At 39.6% G+C, this 21299-nt stretch overlaps 1 protein-coding gene across 5 annotated transcripts in view; it reads left to right on the top strand.

The window, feature by feature from the left end:
• The window catches only part of SMYD4 (SET and MYND domain containing 4), a 55817-nt gene that overhangs the window by 18486 nt on the left and 16032 nt on the right, over nucleotides 1-21299 (top strand). For 4 of the 5 annotated variants that reach the window (XM_049114877.1, XM_025476140.3, XM_025476141.3 and 1 more), the window contains exons 3-5: nucleotides 6703-6847; nucleotides 14120-14209; nucleotides 15714-16854. In XM_049114877.1, coding sequence (XP_048970834.1) covers nucleotides 6703-6847; nucleotides 14120-14209; nucleotides 15714-16854 — 1376 coding nt within the window. Of the gene's footprint in view, nucleotides 1-70; nucleotides 184-6702; nucleotides 6848-14119; nucleotides 14210-15713; nucleotides 16855-21299 lie in introns of all 5 variants that reach the window. The other variant, XM_049114878.1, reaches the window with a different exon arrangement.

Genomic DNA, 21299 nt, shown 5'->3' with positions numbered 1-21299 from the left:
AATAGACTCACTATCTACATAGTTTGTTTTGATTTTGTACTGATTCAACTAACATACCTTGTTGTGCCAGAAAGCAAAGAAGCACTCAAAGACCAATGGATTTATATTAAAAAAAAAAGAACATAAGAACCAACCTGAAGAGGTTCCCACTGGCCAAATTTAGGACAAATGGAGCATCAAAAGGTATTATAATAATAGTTTCTAACATTGAATTCTTTTAAGTCTGTAGTGATACTCAAAGACAAAATAAAGAAGGAAGGATTTGTCTTTACAGAAGAATGCCAGTTAATAAATTTAGAAATAATGATAGAACTAAAAAATCACCATCTTCTAACCCAGGATAATAACTGATTCTGGCAATGATTATTAGTGGATGTTCAAGGCACTAGAAGAAAGACTACTGGAATAAGTTATTCACATGGCCTCAAAGTACAGCCCATATATTACTTGTTAAGTACAAGGGGAAATGTATCTTTACATTGGAGAGATCCACAGTTACCACTTTGACCAAGCGACCAAAATTAGCATCACCAGTAGTGGGAACTGCTTGACATTATGTCTCCTGACTTGAAGCAATAAGAAGTATACAAATTTAATTATGTACTAATGTCCTTGACAAGAATTGTTTAATCTGAATCTAATCATGAGGAAGCAATGAGACAAAGCTATAGAATAGAACATTTCCTGGCCTTAAGTCTTTGAAACAGTCAGTCATGAAAAACAAAAAAATTGTAAGATTATCTCAAAAGAGACTGAAGAGAAATAACAACTAAATGTAGTACATTAAAACTTTGATCCAAAAAAAAATAAAATAAAATAAAAATAAAAATAAAACTTTGATTCTTGGGGCCCCTGAGTGGCTCAGTCAATTGAGCTACTGACTATTGATTTCAGCTCAGGCCTTGATCTCAGCACAGTTTGGTGGTCCTCCCTCTAGTCCTCCCCCTGCCTGCTCTCTTTCTCTCTAAAATAGATAAATAAAATCTTAAAAAAAAAAAAAAAAAACTTTGATCGTAGATCTGGTTGAGACAAAGGAAGAACATAAAAGATGTTTTAGGAATAAGAAAATTTTATTTATTTATTTTTTATTTATTTATTTTTTTAAAGATTATTTATGATAGACATAGAGAGAGAGAGAGGTAGAGACACAGGAGGAGGGAGAAGCAGGCCCATGCCAGGAGCCTGACATGGGACTCGATCCCGGGACTCCAGGATCGTGCCCTGGGCCAAAGGCAGACGCTAAACCGCTGAGCCACCCAAGGATCCCCTATTTATTTATTTTTTAAAGATTGTATTTATTTATTCACGAGAGACAGAGCGAGAGGCAGAGACATAGGCACCTCGAGGGAGAAGCAGGCTCCATGCAGGGAGCCTTATGTGGGACTCGATCCTGGGACTCCAGGATCACACCCTGGGCCAAAGGCAGGCGCTAAACCGCTGAGCCACCCAGGGATACCCCCCTCAATCAGGAAATTTTAAATTTAAATATTTGAATTAGTGTTAATTTTTTTAGGTGTGATAATGATAGTGTGTGATATCAAGTTATAAAATGTCCTTATTCTTGGGCAGCCCCAGTGGCCCAGCAGTTTAGTGCCACCTTCGGCCCGGGGTGTGATCCTGGGAACCCGGGATCAAGTCCCACATCGGGCTCCCTGCGTGGAGCCTGCTTCTCCCTCTGCCTAGGTCTCTGCCTCTCTCTCTCTGTGTCTGTCGTGAATAAATAAATAAAATCTTTAAAAAAAATAAAATGTCCTTATTCTTAGTAGAGGCCTGCTAAAATGCTAGAGGTGAACTTTCATGATGATTATACTTACCTTAAAATGGTTCAAGAGAAAATATGTATATATGGATGTATGGGAGTTAATAAGCTATTGAGAAACAATAGGTCCATTCTCAGTCCCCTGTACTCTGTGCTAAGGCAAGAACTTGATGCTTTGCCAGTTGACTCCATGTAAGGAGGCTTTACTCTGTAGGGGTCTAGAGAGAAAAAAGATTGGAAGAGGAAGAGACTTGTTTTTCTGTCTGCTCCCTAATTAGAATCCACATGGAAAGAATGATTTGGACCTTTACCTTATACTGTTTACAAATGCTAACTCAAAATAGCCCAAGGATCTAAACTTCAGTTCTAAAACTATAAACTTTTTAGAAGAAAATTTAAAGCAACAGCTTATGACATCAGCTGACAGTATTTTCTTGGGTATAACACTGAAGACACTGCAACAAAAGGAAAGATAGACAAATTGGACTTCGTGAAAATTAAAACACTTTGTACATAAAAAGACAATATCAACAGAGTAAAAAGGCAACCCACAGAGAAGCACCTGGCTGACTCAGTCAGTAAAGCATGTGACTCTTGATCGTGGGGTTGTAAGTTCGAGCCCCACATTAGGCAGAGAGATTACTTAAAAAAATAAAAAAGAGGGAATCCCTGGGTAGCGCGGCGGTTTGGCGCCTGCCTTTGGCCCAGGACGCGATCCTGGAGACCCGGGATCGAATCCCACGTCGGGCTCCCGGTGCATGGAGCCTGCTTCTCTCTCTGCCTGTGTCTCTGCCTCTCTCTCTCTCTCTCTCTGATGACTATCATAAATAAATAAAAAAATTTAAAAAAATAAATAAATAAAAAATAAAAAAGATTTTTTTAAAAAAGGCAACCCACAGAATGGGAGAAGACATTGGTAAATCACACATCTGATAAGGGATTAATAGCTGGAATAAATAGAGAACTCTTAGACTCAACAAGAGAACAAACAACCTGATTTAAAAACGGGCAAAAGGGACACCTGTGTGGCTCAGGTGGGTAAAGTGTCTAACTTCTGCTCAGGTCCTAGATCAAGCCCTGAGTTGGGCACCCTGCTCAGCTGGTAGTCTGCTTCTCCCTCTTCTGACCCACCCCCTGCTTGTGTTCTCACTCTCAAATGAATAAATGAGAGTCCCTTTTTTAAAAATGGGACTTTTTTAAAAAATGGGCAAAGAACTAGAGTAGACATTTCTCCAAAGAGGATATATAAATGGTCAACAATATGAAAAGGTGCTCTTAACGTCACCAATCACCAGGGAATCATCAAGGAAATGCAAATCAAAACTACAATGAGATAGCACCTCACATTCATTAGGATGGCTACTAGAGAAAAAAAAAAAAAAAAAAAAAAAACAGAAAATAGCACACATCGGAGACAATGTGGAGAAACTAGAGCCCTTGTACACTGATGGTGAGAACGTAAAGTGGTATAGTCATTATAGAGAATGTTATAATTCCTCAAAAAATTAAAACTAAAATTACTGTATGATCCAGCAATCTGACTTATGTATTTATACCCCAAAGAATTGAAAATAGAACTTAAAAGATATTTGCATGCCAATGTTCATGGCAGTATTTTTCATAGCCGAAAATGGAAACAACCCAAATGTCCATCCACAGATGAATGGATAAACAAAATATATAATACAATAGACTATTATTCATCCATAAGAGGAGATGAAATTCTGGTATATGCTACAACAAGGATGAGTCTTGGGAATAGTATGCTAAGTGAAATAAACCAGGCATAAAAGGAAAGGAATTATATGATTCCACTTATCTGAAGTACCTAGAGCAGACAAATTCATAGAGACAGAACATAGAATAGAGGTCACCAGGGGCTAGGGAGGGGGAAGAATGGGGAGTTATCTTTTAATGAGTACAGAGTTTCAGTTTGGGATGGTGGCAAAGTTCTAGAAATAGATGGTGGTGATGATTGCACAATGTTGTGAATGTACCTAATGCCCTGAACTGTACACTCAAAAATGGCTAAAATGTAAATGTCAAAAATATGTAAATTTTGACAAAAGAACAAAAATGTGTATTTTACCACCATAAAAAATTAATTAGAAAAATTGTTTTATCTCACCTCCTCAAATTTTTTATCATACTATTCCAGAAGAAAATTTTAAATTAAAAAAAAAAAGAGCATCCATTTGCTTTTCAAAACTTTGAATCAGGGATGCCTGGGTGGTTCAACAGTTCAGCGCCTGCCTTCAGCCCAGGGTGTGATCCTGGAGTCCTGGGATCGAGTTCCACATCAGGCTCCCGGCATGGAGCCTGCTTCTCCCTCTGCCTGTGTCTCTGCCTCTCTCTGTGTCTCCCATGAATAAGTAAATAAAATCTTAAAAAACAACAACTTTGAATCAATTACAGAATTAACTTGGTGTCTAAAGAAAAGAATGAATTATTGCAGCTTAGTTCTTAATTGCACTAAAGAACAATTATACAACATTGAATTTATCATCGTTTTTGGAGTAAGATAAAGAATATCCATTGTAAGGCAAGAGGAGTTTTGCTGTTATTATTCACCACAATCTTTTTGTTTGGACTAGGATTTTCAGGGTTAACCTAATTTGAAACAACAACAACAACAACAACAAAAAACAGAAAAAAGAACGATCTCTATAATGTACCAGACACACATGGGGTATAGTCCTATAATGTTTTGGACTAGAATAAATTTAGAACAGCAAGCACACTTTTTTGTTTCTTTGTTTAAGATTATATTCATTTATTTTAGTGCAAGCACAGGGAGGAGCAGAGGGAGAGGGACAATTAGACTCTGTGTTGAGTGCAGAGCCCGACACTGGGCTGGATCCCAGGACCCTGAGATTGTGACCTGAGCCAAAATTAAGAATTGGGGAGTAGGGATCCCTGGGTGGCGCAGCGGTTTGGCGCCTGCCTTTGGCCCAGGGCACGATCCTGGAAACCCGGGATCGAATCCCACGTCGGGCTCCCCGTGCAGGAGCTTGCTTCTCCCTCTGCCTATGTCTCTGCCTCTCTCTCTCTCTCTGTGTGACTATCATAAAAAAAAAAAAAAAAAAAAAAAAGAATTGGGGAGTAAACTGAGCCACCCAGGTGTTCCAAATGTACCTTTTAAGCTAAATAAAATCTTTTCTAATTTTCCTTTTTGTGTTAGCTGAGTTTTTTCTGTATTATATTTAAATATTAATAAAATATCTGATATTAACTCATTACATAGTAATGTTTTATGAAATTTCAATATATACATGTACAGTTGCATCATACTGAATCACTAGTGTAAAAGATATTATTATGGGTCTTTGTAAACAAAAATTTGAAAGATACTTTTCTAAACATTGTAATTTTGATTTTGATTTCTTTGACCCAAGAGTTGCTTGAGAGAATTTTTAGTTTTCATGTTATACATATTTTACTTTATTGTTTTACAGTCAAAGAGAGAATCTAGGGTATTTTTTTTTTTAAGATTTTATTTATCCATTCATGAGAGACACAGAGAGAGAGAGAGAGAGAGAGAGAGGCAGAGACACAGGCAGAGGGAGAAGCAGGCCCCATGCAGGGAGCCTGATGTGGGACTCCATCCCAGGACTCCAGGATCATGCCCTGGGCTGAAGCTGGTGCTAAACCGTTGAGCCACCCAGGCTGCCCAGAACCTAGGGTATTCTATGCTATTTCTCCTTGTTAGAAGAAAGGTATATTCTCACTGCTAGTGTATGTATTTGTGTGTTAGATCAACTTTGTGTATTTCTGTATTAGATCATTTGTGTATATATGTATTAAACTTTGTGTTTTTATGTATTTATGTATTAGATGAACTTTGTTAATTTTATAGAGCATTTGTATACTTCTTTTATTAGCTTTTCAAATTGAAATAATTTCAGAATTAGTTGCAAAAATAGTACCAAGAATTGCTGTGTGATATCCTTTGTTAAAAATAACAAAAAATTGTGCAGCCCGGGTGGCTCAGTGGTTTGGCGCCACCTTGGGCTCAGGGCCTGATCCTGGGGACCCGGGTTCAAGTCCCGAGTCGGGCTCCCTGCATGGAGCCTGTTTCTCCCTCTACCTGTGTCTCTGCCTCTCTCTCTCTGTTATACATATTATATAGTGTCTCTGTGTCTCTCATGAATGAATGAATGGATAAAATCTTAAAAAAAAAAAAAAGTTAACCAAGTAAATTTTAAAAATCAAATTGACTTCAACTTCCCATCTAGCAAGTAGATAGAGAAGAACTGGAAAAAAGGAAATCGTTAGCAAAGAATCCATTGTTCTAGGCAAAGTCACCCTCCTAAGGGGAACAGAGAGGGTCTATCAGTAAATTTCCTAGTGCTGACAGGGAGATTCCCATATTCTGGAGTCTTGAAACTGCACTCAGCTTAGTTATTAAGTCTTGGTTTACTGACTTGAGGCCATAACCTCAGTGATGCCATTTTGGGCCTCTGATTTATTTTCAACATCTTTTTTCAGTTTCCCCAAATGTTTCATTTTATTATATTTACTTTATGATTCATTCTCATTTTCACCCTTCCCTTCTTGCCCCACTCTCCCCCACCCCCACTTTCCTCCCTCTGTCAGCCGTTCATTCAAGTATTTTCAACATAGTTTAGGTGGAGAATACTCTTGAACAAAGACTCCATGTATTGTGTTATTCCCACACCCAAGCCTTTTTATGATGTATTATTGAAGGTTCACTGGCTGGTAATTATAAAACAAAAAATCAGCATTCTGTCCTCTAAGTAGAAATTCCAGTCTCTCTGTCGCTGAGACCAATGGGGAGGGTTCATTCCCCATTGACATGACATGATCCAGAGAGCCTCATGTCCCAGTGTTTTGTGGGTCTTCCCTCCCATTTCAAGTTCAGTGGCTAGGAGTTTCCCTTGAAATAACAAATTTGTGCTTTTTTTGTTTGTTTCTTCATGAAGGCCTGAGGATGAGATGTTTTTGAACAATCTCTCTAGAGGTTACTTTGTGGGAAAGGACCCTAATGCTCCCCCTTTCTACAGAGAAGAAGGAAACAAAAAATTTCAGAAGAAGGATTATGTGGGAGCCACAGTGCTGTACTCTAAGGTAAGGCAACCCCATCTCGGCAGGAGGGGCTATGTTAACAATTTAGCAGTGCATATTTCTTCAGAAGATAGAACCTTCTTGCTGAATTCTGTAGCCAGTGGTTGCTTTATTATTTGTGAATTGAATCTGAAAAAGAAAACTGGTAGAATTCTGCTGTTGGTTATGTGCCAAAACCATGGGTAGTTTGTAAGTATGTCTTTAAATTCCGCCCAGAAACTTCTATTCTCAAATTCCCTCAGACTCCTTGTAGCACTCTAGGCTTATTGGACCCCTGGCTCAGCCTTGCCCATGTCTGTCAGCTGCCATTTACTTGTGTGCCATTTTTATCTGATGACTGATGAGGCTCTTGGGTTGGTAGTCCCAATTTAGAGAGCAGCTGGATTTTTGGTTAGTCACAATGTTATTTTACAACCAGTATGACTTAGATTAAGTTTGAAAGGAAAATAAACTCAATTGCCACAGCCTATTTGAACTCTTTTGAAGGTTGTCAACAGATACAGAAATACCTAGGAGATATTGTGGCTTTGGTCCCAGACTACTGCAGTAAAGCAATCAAATGAATTTTTTGGTTTTTCAGTATGCATAACAGTTGTTTATACCACACCATTATCTGTTAAGTGTGCAATAGCATTCTATATAAAAAAAACAATGTACAGGGCAGCCTGGGGGGCTCAGTGGTTTAGCACCGCCTTCCGCCAGGGCGTAATCCTGGAGACCTGGGATCAAGTCCCACATCAGGCTCCCTGCGTGGAGCCTGCTTCTCCCTCAGCCTGTGTCTCTGCCTCTCTCTCTCTCTTTCTCTCTCTCTGTCTCTCATGAAAAAATAAATAAAATCTTTAAAAAAAATGTACATACCTTAATTTAAAAATACTTTATTGCTTTTAGCAAGTCATCACTGATCACAGCTCACCATAACAAATATAATAATGATGAACAGTTTGAAATATTGCAAGAATTAATAAAATGTGACACAGAGACACAATGTGAGCAACTGCTGTTACGTGATGCTGATAGACTTGTTCAATGCAGGCTTGCCACAAACCTTTAATTCATTGTAAAAAATAAAAATTAAAAAAATTAAAAAGCCATGTCTGTGAAGCACATAAAACAAAGTATTGCCTGTATTTAAAATTACACAAAGGGGGCACCTAGGTGGCTCGGTTGAGCATCCGCCTTTGGCTCAGGTCATGATCTCGAAGTCCTGTGATTGAGTCCTGAATCTGGCTCCCTGCTCAGTGAGGAGTCTGCTTCTCCCTCTCCCTCTGCCCTTCACCCCCCTGCTAATGCTTGCACTCTCTCTCTCTCTCTCTCAAATAAATAAATCTTTAAAAACAATCACACTAAGCATCACTGAACTAGGTTTTGATGAAAAAGAGTGGTTTTTAACAATCTGCTGCTCTGATTTTCCTGCTTCCATGGTTCAAACTGAAACAAGATCCCTGAGAGACTTCCTTCCATAATATTTAAGAGATAAATATATGCCTAGAGGAAGAATGTGCCAATGTCCTGCACGAGGTCTGTGATCTTGTGTATTGAAAGAATGAGTGTGAATTTGAAGGGTACCCCTACTCTGAATCTGTAACAGGGCTAAACTTAATGCTTGGAATGAGTTTTCCAAAACTATCAGACTTGTACAACAGCCTTGGTTAACTGATAAAGGCAGGGGTTGTAATGTTATGACATTATGCATTTAGTTGAATAATGTAAACATTAGTGAATGCTGATGAATAAAGTCTCATTAGATGTAATGATACACTAATAAATGGCTTAATAGTTCTTTTTCATAGCTAATCTCTTCAGCTCTATGCATGTACATCAGAAATGTGATCACATGGAAAGCTCAAGGAAAACAAGTAAAAAAACGAAATCAGACAAAAAATTAAGGTTTGCTCTGGATGTGGTGGGAGATGAGCCTTCCTATTTCATGAAGTTAGTATTTTTGGTGATTATGGTACTTCGTGATTTTCTACAAAGCGGCTATTTTCTTTTTAAAAATAATATTTGTTGTTTTTATCTGATTATAAAAGTACTACATTTTGTAATTTACTTGGAAAATAGAAGCATAAGGAGTAAAAAAAAAAAAATCACATAGTCAATGATAGGCACTGTTAACATTTTTACTTATATCCATCCAGATGCTTTTTCCTCTGAAAATATGTTTTGCTTTGACAAAATTGGGATAATGCTACACTTACTGTTTTGTAATCTGCTTTTTTCCCCTCAACAATTTATTATGACCATTTTCTCGTGTTATTAAATTTTCCACTAGTACATAATTTTTTACGGCTAGCTTATTGTTCCATTACAAAGAACTATACTTGATTTAACATCTCCTAATGTTGGCAGATTGCTTGGTACTGTAAAGCTACAAAGGAGTGTCTTTCTTTTTTTTTTTTTTTTTTTAATTTTTAATTTATTTTATGATAGTCACAGAGAGAGAGGCAGAGACATAGGCAGAGGGAGAAGCAGGCTCCATGCACCGGGAGCCCGATGTGGGATTCGATCCCGGGTCTCCAGGATCGTGCCCTGGGCCAAAGGCAGGCGCCAAACCACTGCGCCACCCAGGGATCCCCAAAGGAGTGTCTTTCTATGTAAATATTTTTACACATCTGATTGTTTTCTTTTTTTTTTTTTTATTTTTATTTTTATTTTTTTTTATTTATGACAGTCACACACACACACAGAGAGGCAGAGACACAGGCAGAGGGAGAAGCAGGCTCCATGCACTGGGAGCCCGACGTGGGATTCAATCCCGGGTCTCCAGGATCGCGCCCTAGGCCAAAGGCAGGCACCAAACCGCTGTGCTACCCAGGGATCCCATCTGATTGTTTTCTTAGGATAAATTCCCAGAAGAACAATTGCTGGGTCCCTCTGCCCCAGGCCGGTGACTGTAGGAAGACATCCAGGAAGCAAAGAAATCTGCCGCCAGGGCAGGGAGAGGGGAATCGTGGGGACCTCTGCAATCCTACTCCTCCATTGGAGGGCCCACCATCCCCTCTTTGAATATCGTCTATGCACAGCCCCACCCCATCCACCACCACCACCTGCAGCTGCTTTCAGAAACCCAAGGCTTTGAGGATGCCCCCACCCCCACCTCTACCTCCAGCCTTGAGATTGAGAAAGGAATTGGAAGGGCATGGATGGGGTAAAATCCTGCCCTCTACTCCGTTCATCCCCTCAGCCCATCCTGTCCACTGAGCCTTCCCAATGGAAACAGGCCAGCAATCATCTCAGTTCCTGAGGACTTTCTGTCTAACCACCTGGACTATAAAAGACAAACCAGAGGCTTCTCCAAGTGGGACTGGGCTTCAGAAAGCCCTTCTGAGAGGAGCCAAATACCTCAGATGGCTAAGGGAGTGGCCTGGCCTCAGTCTGCTCAACTAAATCACCAGTTCCAAGACAGCAGGGAATAATAAAGATAAAAATAATATAATAACAACAACAACAAAATGTATTTCTTTAAGGCTTTTGGTACTTGATACTGAATTGTTTTCTAGAAAAGAACTAGTTAACAGGGATACCTGGGTGGCACAGCGGTTTGGCGCCTGCCTTTGGCCCAGGGCGTGATCCTGGAGACCCGGGATCGAATCCCACGTCGGGCTCCCGGTGCATGGAGCCTGCTTCTCCCTCTGCCTATGTCTCTGCCTCTCTCTCTCTCTGTGTGACTATCATAAATAAATTTAAAAAATCAAAAAAAAAAAAAACTAGTTAACAACCTTTCTAGTAAAGCAAGGGAACATTCATTTTTCTATATCCTAAGCAATACTAGTTATTAAGATTTTATTATTTTATCTATTTCTTTTTGAATAGGAAATATGTTTACATAGTTTGAACTCGAAAGGTATAAGAGTATATATACAATACAGTCTATTTCTTCTGTCCCCTAGCCACCTTTTACCCAACACCAGAAGCTAGCACTGTTAAGTATATCTTTCCAGGGGCACCTGGGTGTTTCAACCCAGTTTGGTTAAGTGTCCAACTCTTGATTTCAACTCAGGTTGTGATCTCAGGGTTGTGGGATCAAGCCCTCCCTTGGGCTCTGTGCTCAGTGCTCAGCACTGAGTCTGCTGCAGATTCTCTCTCCCTCTGCACCTCCCTCTGATCACGCTCTCTCTAAAGAAATAAATCTTTTTAAAAAATGTATCTTGGGACACCTGGATGGCTCAGTTGGTTAAGCGTCATAATTTGCTTAGGTCATAATCCTGGGGTCCTGGGATCGAGCCTCATGTTAGACTCCCTATTCAGTGGGAGTCTCCTTCCTCCTCATACTCCTGCTCTCTCTCTCTCAAATAAATAAAATCTTTTTAAAAAATGTATCTTTCCTGGGGATCCCTGGATGGCTCAGCAGTTTAGCACCTGCCTTCGACCCAGGACTTGATCCTGGAGTCCCGGGATCAAGTCCCACATCGGGTTCCCTGCATGGAGCCTGCTTCTCCCTCTGCCTCTCTCTGTCTCTCTCATGAATAAATAAATAAAATCTTAAAAAAAATTTTTTTAATGTATCTTTCCAGAGGTACTTTGGCATATGTAAATAAATACAAATTCTCTCTCATTCCTGCACACACATACACTCTGTATGTAAATAAGTCTATATACACTGTTCAGACCCATGCTTTCTTCACTTTATAGTATCTAGAAGATCATTCTATATCAGTACATTAAGAGCTTCCTTATTCTTTTTTTTATAGGTATGTGATATTCCATAATATGGATGTATAGTAATTTATAGTATAGTAATTTATTTAACCAGTGTCCTATAGATCAATATATATTTGATCTAAGTTGTTTCCTATCTTTTGCTCCAAACAACTCTGTGTTGAAGGGCACCTGAGTAGCTCAGTTGGTTAAGTGTCTGCCTTCAGCTCAGGTAATGATCTCAAGGGTCCTGGGATCAAGCCCCGTGTTGGGCTCTCTGCTCAGTGGGAAGTCTGCTTCTCCACTCTGTGTGCTCACTTGCTCTCTCTCTCTCAAATACATAAAATCTTAAAAAAAAAAAACTCCATGTTGAGAAATTGTGCATATGTTATTTTGCACATATCTCTAGGGTAAGTGCTTATTATCTGTAGGATAAATTCCTAGAAGAGGAATTGCTGGTGTAATGGAGATATAAATGATACAGATGTAAATGAACTATATATATATTGCTAACTTGCCCTTCATTATCATGAGACCAAATTATACTCCCACTAGCTACCTATGAAAATGCCCCCTTACCCACTCCTTTGACAACTCACTGTGCTGTCAGTTGCATTTATCTTTGCCCGTCTGATAGGTGAAAAATGGCATCTCAGTAGAGTTGGATTTTTTTCCAGTTTATCAGATGAAAACTTTTTTTATTGTGGTAAAATATACATTACATAAAATGTTCCATTTTAACCATTTTTAAGTCTACAGTGCAGTGGCATTAAGTACATTCACAGTGCTGTGCAGCCATCACCATTAAACATTTCCAGAACATTCTCACCAACCAAAACAAACTCTGTGCCCATTAAACAAACAGTAACTCACCATACCTCCCTCCCCCTCACCCCAGACAACCTCTGTTCTACTTTCTATCTCTGTGATACTGCCAATTCCAAGTACCTCATGTAAGTGAATTTGTTCTTTTCTTTCTGGCTTATTTCCCTTACCATAATGTTTTCAAGATCCAGTAGAGTTTTAATTTGCATTTTGCTGATTACGAATGAGGTTGAGCATTTTTTCATATGTTTATGAGCCATTTTTATTTCCCATTAGAACTATCTATTCCTGTCATTTGCTTATTTTCCTATTGAATTATTGGTCATCATTTTATTGATCTGTAGGATCTAATCATAAAGTAAAGAAATGAGCCCTTTGCTTGTGCTATGAATTGTAGATACTTTGTTGCTTTTATTGGTTTTTGCTGTAAAGAACAGTTTTATATAGTCAAATTTATTAACCTTTCATGACCTCTGGGTTTTGTGTCATAGTTAGAAAGGGATTCTTTGGGGTGCCTGGGTGGCTCAGATAGTTAAGCATCTGCCTTCGGCTCAGGTCAGGGTCCTAGGGTCCTGGGGTCCTGGGATCGAACCCCGTATCGGGCTTCCTGCTCAGTGGGGAGTTGCTTCTCCCTCTCCCTCTGCCCGTCCGCCTTGCTCATGCTCTCTATAAATAAATAAATAAATAAATAAATAAATAAATAAATATCTTTTAAAAAGGTGGGGAGATTCTTCACTCTAGCATCACTTTAATTTATTCCTACAATTCCTTCTAGTGCTCTAAGAGTTTCATTTTTTACATTAGTATTTTTATCCAGGGACACCTGGGTGGCTCAGCGGTTAAGCGTCTGCCTTTGGTTCAGGGTGTGATCCTGGGGTCTTGGAATCAAGTCCTACATTGGGCTCCCTGCCTGTGTCTCTGCTGCTCTCTGTCTCTCATGAATAAATAAATAAAATCTTAAAAAAAAAAGAAAGATTTTGACCCATTTGGAATTTATTCTGATGAAAGGTTTATCATAATTAGAGGGCCAACTTGCTACCTATTTGTCACAGTACTTTTATTGAATAATCCCAATCTTTTGTCCAGTGATTTGAGATGCTGCTTTTCTAATAGTTATTAATCTTTGCCAATCTGGTGATAGGAAAAAGGGAAATCTTGTGTGCCTTTGTTTTCATATATTTTGCTATCTGCAAATGAATTAACTATTTGTTTTCTAAGAAATAAATATCATTAGTGTTTCTTCTTTTGTGAATTTTTATTTGTGCCACTCACTCTTGTTATGTGCACATTTGTGCTTCTAATGTTTTCCTCCATTTTCATTTATAGTTCACTTGGTTTGCACAAAGATCCAGTAACTTTCACAATTTCATTCCATCTTTCATAGGAGAGCTCTTATTATCTGGGGAAAAAAAAAAAAAACTTTAAAAATGTGAGTTTTCAGGGGCACCTAAGTGGCTCAGTTGCTTAAGCATCTGTCTTCAGCTCAGGTCATGATCCTGGAGTCTGCGGATAAAGCCCCACTTTGGCAGGCTCTATGCTCAGCATTGAGTCTGCTCCCTCTCTCTGCCCCTCCCCACTCATGTGCTTGCTTGCTCCCTCTCTCCCCCTCTCTCCCAAATAAATAAATAATATCTTTTAAAAATAATAAAAAAATAAAAATGCTAGTTTTCAGAGCTCCTAGCTGCCTGGCTGGCTCAGCAGGTAGAGCATGAGACTCTTGATCTCAAGAGTTCAAGCCCATGTTGGGGGTAGAGGTTATGTTTTAAAATGCTAGTTTTCATTTATATCTTTAACCGGTTTGTTGTTTTGCAGGGAATATCACATTCAAGGCCTCACACTGTAGACATTTCACTGTGTTATGCCAATCGCTCTGCAGCCCTCTTCTACCTGGATCAGTATGAAGTGAGTATTAGGATGTCTGGTGTGATTGGAGAGGATCTGTAGGGGGTTCACTGGAAGACTAGACCTTCATCTCTGCTCCTACCTAAGAGCACTCAAACTGGACCGTGCTGCAGTTGGTTGAATTGGAAGAAAATTGGTATCCTCCCAAATTTATTCTTCTGATTCATTTTTCTCTTTCTCCTTTCATTTTACCTATCACAGGTGATTGCGTGGGGTAGTATTGGTTGACAAGAGTCATGGCACATGGCACAGGGCCATGGACTATATCCAGTGGGTCAGCGGTTCTTAGTGTGGAGATTAGCTGTGAGATATGTTGCTAATAATACTTCAGGTTACAAGTGTTTGCAAACTGTTTACTTGTTTGTTTGTTTCTTAATAAGTAGAGCATGTTCAAGATTATCCCTGCAGTAATACAGCTCACCTTCAATACGCATTTTGAATGGGCTAGTAAAAGTTGCACTGAAACACCTGTGTATGCTTATGAGGGAGTGGTCTCTCTTCTCCTTCCCTAATTGAGGTCTAAAGACAAACCTCAATGTCATTTTGATACGTCCATTTTGGAATTCCACAGGAACTTTTAAAATATACCCTAGAGTTAAGAACTATTTGAATAATCACAAGTTCACACTTACTGCCCTTGGAACCAAAAGAGATAAGCCAAGAGGGTGCACCTGGGTGGCTCAGTTGGTTGGGTGTCCGACTCTTGATTTCAGCTCAGGTCATGATCTCAGGGTCCTGAGATTGAGCCTCACATCAGGATTTTCACTGGATCGTGCAGCCTACTTAAGATTCTTTTTCCCTTTCCCTTTTCCCTCCCCACACTCACTCTTACCCTCTCTCTCTCTCTCTCTCTAAAAATAAAATAAAATAAAGTAAAAGAAAAGAAGCAAGAATTTAACTGTTGGCCCTAAGCAAAAAAGTCGTAGATAATTGAGAACAACAGTTGGAAGAACTTGTGAAATATTTAACCCTTTATAACTTTCCTATATTGGTTATTTCTATTTCCCTTAATTATGATACATTAAATAGATACATTGTTCCAGATACTCTTTTTAGCAGCTTAGATATATTACCTTATTTCTTTTTTTTATATTACCTTATTTCATCCTTAAAGCAACCCTGTGAAGTATCCCTGTTTTTCAGATAAGAATACTAAGACACTGAGAAATTTAGCTGCTGCACAAGGTCATACAGCTACTAAGGCAATCAATAGTGGAACTCAGATCCTTCTAAGCCTACCCTGTTAATCACTGCAATTCTTCTATCTGTAAGACTTTTTTCCCCTCAAAACAGGAATATTTAATAAGACAAACACAGTATCTTCAGCAAGTATTACTTAATCACTCAAAAGATCAGAAAGTAGAATATGATTTAAAGAAATAATAATAAAAATTGCTCCATTTTTAATCATCATTAATTTTCCTGTAGATTTTTGTTGAAATTTTCAGTAGACATTGAAGAGTCAGGACCAAGGATCATTTGAGGATTTCTTTTCTGTTTTCAGATGTGTCTTAAAGATATCACGAGAGCACAGATGCATGGGTATCCAGAAAGATTGCAACCCAAGGTGATGTTGCGTAAGACCGAATGTCTGGTAACCCTGGGGAGACTGCAGGAGGCAGGCCAGACCATCAGGGATCTTGAAAGTAACTTTGCCGCCAAACCAACCCTAGCAGCTGCCCAGTTTCAAATTCTGCAGAGAAACCTCTGTCGTCTGAAAAGAAAGGTACAAGAGAAGGGGAATCTCACAGAAACCTACACAACAACTGTAACCAAAACCTTTGAGGATATGGACCTAAGGGAAGAGAATGAACAGATTTCCAGTGCGTCGTCATCTGTCAGCCTATGCATAGACCCCTTAAAAGGCCGCTATCTGATTGCTACAAAAGATATTCTCCCGGGAGAGCTCTTGGTGAAGGAGGATGCTTTTGTGAGTGTCCTTAACCCAGGAGAAATGCCACCAGGACTACATCATGGCCTAGAGAACAAATGGGATACCAGAATTACCAATGGGGACCTCTACTGTCACCGATGTTTGAAGCATACTCTGGCCACGGTTCCCTGTGATGGATGCAGCTATGCGAAATATTGCAGCAATGAGTGTATGCAGCAGGCCTGGGATCTTTACCATCAAATAGAGTGTTCTCTAGGGGGACTGCTGCTCACGCTGGGTATCTTTTGCCACATTGCCCTGAGGTCGACTCTTTTAGCTAGATTTGAGGATGCAAGCAAAGTCATAAGGAAGCTTTATAGTGAGATCAGTAACAAGGACATGTGTTCACCTGAGAGCGAGAATCTGGTACAAATACTCAATTATGACCTAGGAGAGGAGGGTGAGAGACATGGCAAAACAGTTAAGATCCCAGTTCCAGGATGTGATATTAACGGGAAATACGAAAATAACTATAATGCTGTCTTCAATCTCTTGGCCCATACTGAAAACCATAGCCCAGAATACAAATTCCTCTGTGCTCTAAGTGTCTCTGCACTGTGCAGGCAGCTCGAAGCAGCCGATTCCAAGAAGCCAGAAACAGCAGCACCTCCTGCCTTGTATTCGGAGTTGAATATCTGGGGAGTAGCCATGTTGAAGCACATGTTACAGCTGCAGTGTAATGCTCAGGCAATAACCACCATCCAGGAAACAGGTAAACCCGAGGGAAGCTTTGTTTGCCTTACAGTGTTGTTCCTGGCATAGCTAATATTTGGGGACAAAGAACTATGAGCAAAAACAGTAGTGATGGTCTAATGGGGAAAGGCAGCTAGCTATCTTTTGTTACCGTGATTATGCTCTTGAGTAGCTATGTGACCTTCACAAATTCTTTGATCCTACTCTGCCTCAGTTTTCTCATCTCAAAAATGACTAGTTGAATCCCACCTAACTTCACTGAGTTGTGACGATGATGTGTGTTTGTAAATATACTTTAAGGGACACCTGGGTGGCTCAGCGGTTGAGCATTTGCCTTCAGCTCAGGGAGGATTCCGGGAGCTCAGGATCGAGTCTTGCATCAGGCTCCCCACAGGGAGCCTGCTTCTCCCTCTGTCCATATCTCTGCCTCTTTCTGAGTGTCTCTCATGAATAAATAAATAAAATCTTTAAAAAATAATATTATAAATAAATAAACTTCAAAATTAAATCCTATTACTGAGGGGTTTTTTATGTGAATGAGAACTGAAATACTAAAGACTGGAGAAAGAAGAGGGATCTGCAGTTAAGTTACAGTATCAAAATCTTATTCATATGACGCAGCTACTCTGTCTCTTGTCTTTCCAATTGACAGATTTCCCCCATTCTTCTAAGTTTCCAAGAGAGCAGTTTGGCCAAGGACAGCTTTTCACACAGTACTACCATGAACTGTTGGCCAGCCTGTTTGCGCTGTTCTTTGGTCAGTGGCCAACAGCCTAGGGGCCATCTCTAGACACAGACCGGCCTCTCCCTGCTTGCCTGAACCAAGTCCTATAAATGAAGGTAGATGGAGATGTTGGATGTGCCCAGCATCATGAGTGACGTTGTACTGACAACAGACACTATTAGAAAAATGATGTTTCTAGTTTTTCTACTGTATGCTCTCCATTTTAGCAGATAATATCTTTCAGTTCAATTAGGTCATTATACTTTTCCCAATTTTCTAACTCTATTGAGGGGAAGAATTAGTATTACCTAAACCTAAGATTTATAGACAGACTGATATAAATGTGGCTTTAATAAATTCTATACATGCTTAGTTAGCACTTTTGATTTTTTTTTAAAGATTTATTTATTTATTTATTCAGAGAAGAGCGAAAGAGAGGCAGAGACACAGGCAGAGAGAGAAGCAGGCTCCATGCAGGGAGCCCGACGTGGGACTCGATCCCGGGTCTCCAGGATCACACCCTGGGCTGCAGACGGTGCTAAACCGCTGCGCCACCAGGGCTGCCCAGCACTTTTGATTATCTCACATTAGGTAGTCTGGAATTTTGTCAACCTTTTAAATGTATATTTTTATCTTTAATTTTAATGCAGCTCCCAAGTTATATGATGTGTAGGCATTTCACTAGAGGTGTTTTGGAGGAAGACTATCTTCCCCATCCTGAAGCACATGGAACACCCAAAAATAGCACTGGCTTCATCCTGTAATGCTAGGAAATACCATTACAATCTAGTCTCTGTTTTTTTTTTTCTCTGCTTTCATTTGCTTCTTTGAGCCATTGCTACCTTCTAAAATACATCTGTTGAGTGTTTTTCCAGAATTATGTTTTCGCTTGGATACTACTAGCATTTTAAAAAATATTATTTTCATTTAGTTTTGTTTTTGTGAATATAAAAAAATAGTATATGGGGCTTCCAGATTAAATGGCAAGAAGTTACCAACTCCTGATTTTATAGTGTCTTGCCCCTAAAGTACTTAATAGGACAGACAAAAAAAGATACAAATGTCAGAAGCTCTGAAAACTGTAGAAACTATTGTTCAGGTAAACACAGCAGGCTGAATCCCTGAGACAGAATGGCCAAGTCACAGGGACCAAAGGAGTCTTCCATCCACTTTCCTTCAGGGGCCTACCCCTAACTGTCAAAGAATCTTAGCCTAAATGTTTTTGCTTCATGTGCATGACATTTCATCATAGTTAGGTTTTTTATTTGGATAGCAGGTTTCAGGTAAAATTCTTAATTTTTTAAAAAGATTTTATTTGTTTATTCATGAAAAACACAGAGGCAGAGACACAGGCAGAGGGAGAAGCAGGCTCCATGCAGGGAACCTGACATGGGACTTGATCCCGGGACTCCAGGATCACACCCCAGGCCGAAGGCAGGCACCAAACCACTGAGCCACCCAGGGATACCAAATTTTTTCTATATTTTTAAAATTAAAAACACTGATTCACACAGTAACATTATTTTAGTAAATTTTAAATGGATTGGGGGCACCTGGGTAGCTCAGTCAGTTGAGTGTCCAACTCTTGACTTCAGTGCAGCTCATGATCTCAGGGTCGTAAGATCAGAGCCCCAAGTTGGGCTCCACGCTCAGCGCAAATCTGTTGAGATTCTTCTCTCCATCTCTCCCCCTGCTCTCTCTTGCTCATGCGTGCATGCAAGCACTATCTCTCTATAAAAATAAATAAACCTTTAAAATGGTTTATTGTATTCCTTTCCCAATATTCTAGAGAAGAAAAATTTTTTAAAACCAGTTCACTGAGCAAGAAGATGATAAAAATGATAAAGTGAACCTGCAAGTAATTATAAATGGGCTACACTCTAAAATAATTTTTAAGAATGGGTAAAAAAAATTAAGTCCAGCTATATTCTGCTTACAAAAGTAACACCTATAACAAAATAACACATTAATTAGTATTAATATGAAACAGAACCCAAGGTATCTAGTAAAAAGAAGGAATTTTATTTTTATAAAGGAGACTTTCCACATTGGTTTTTTTTTTTTTATTTTGTTTTAAAGATTTTATGTATTTATTCATGAGATACACAGAGAGAGAGGCAGAGACATAGGAGAGGGAAAAGCAGGCTCTCTGTGGGGAGCCCAGTGTAGGGCTCAATCCCAGGACCTCAGGATCACGTCCTGAGCCAAAGGCAGATGCTCAAGCACTGAGCAACCCAGGTGCCCCAGACACTTTCCGCATTGAAATACATCATCAACCTTAGGTCTCAGAAACATAGAGATTGGGATGCCTGGGTGCTCAGCTATTGAGCATCTGCCTTCGGCTCAGGGCGTGATGGCAGGGTTCTGGGATCAAGTGCCACATCGGGCTCCCTACATAGAGCCTGCTTCTCCCTCTGCCTGGGTCTCTGCCTCTCTGTGTGTGTGTGTCTCTCTCATGAATAAATAAATAAAATCTTTTAAAAAAAAGGAACATAGAGCTTGTGACTATAAAACAAAAATTAAGTATACAAGGAGAAACTGGTAAAAACTCCATAGTTGTGAGAAACTTTAATATGCCACTATGACTTTGATCAAATATATTAAAAATAAGGATATACAAGCCAAGATAACTAATATACTAGGGGATTCAGTACATATATCTATCAAAACTGGTATCCATTAGACCAGGGTCATATGACTGGTCTGGGAGCAAATGGCCAAGAAAGAATTCCTGAGACGTTTTCAGTGCAAAAAGGTGTTTTTATTAAAGCATGGAACAGCACCCATGGGCAGAAAGAACTGCACTGGAATTGTGAGGAGTGATTGATTTTATACTTTTAAGTTGGGAGATGGGGTGTAGAGATAAAGGAAGTTTTCTAAAGGATTTTCATGTGTTAAGGAAAACTTAGAGGATCCTGGAGGTCTGTCAAGCTAAGGTTATTTTTTGCCTCTAGCAAAGCATTACGTTAAGGCAGTTGTGAACTGCTTGAGGATTGTCATACTCTGCCTGTCTCAACTATTTGTCATTGAGCTGCAAGTTCTAAGGAAATTTAATTTTATCTATATTTCTTTTGCCTTTGTAGCACAAAAGCAGCCATTGACAATGCACAAATGCATGAGTATGACTGGGTTCCAATAAACTTTATTATGGACTCTGAAATTTGATTTCTTATAATTTTCACATCGTGAGCATTATTCATTTTTTTTCAGCCACTTCAAAATGTGAACACAGGCTCCTGGGTGGCTCGATTGGTTAAGTGTCTGCCTTTGGCTCAGGTCATGATCCCAGGGTCCTGGGGTTGAGCCCTGCATCCCTGCTCAGTGGGGAGCCTGCTTCTCCCTCTGCCACTCTTCCCCCTGGCTTGCTCACTCTCTCTCTCTCTCTCTCTCTAATAAATAAATAAAATATTCTTTTAAATGTGAACACAGGTCTTAGAGCACAGTCTGTACAAAAACAGGCAGCAGGTAGGATTCAGCACATAGGTTACAGTTTACAGACTCCTGATGTAGACAGAGATTTGGCAAATCTAATTACGGTGTATATTTAGAAAAAAGAAGAAAAGCCCACAATATTGGGAACAATGAAGGGGATATAGACAATAATATAAATTAATTTAAAAATTTTAAGCAGGGATCCCTGGGTGGCGCAGCGGTTTGGCGCCTGCCTTTGGCCCAGGGCGTGATCCTGGAGACCGGGGATCGAATCCCACGTCGGGCTCCCGGTGCATGGAGCCTGCTTC

Source organism: Canis lupus, chromosome 9 (genome assembly GCF_003254725.2).
Source record: "Canis lupus dingo isolate Sandy chromosome 9, ASM325472v2, whole genome shotgun sequence".
In the NCBI taxonomy this organism is placed as follows: domain Eukaryota; kingdom Metazoa; phylum Chordata; class Mammalia; order Carnivora; family Canidae; genus Canis; species Canis lupus.
Note: the sequence above shows the minus strand (reverse complement) of the source record. Positions and strands in the feature narration are given on the sequence as shown.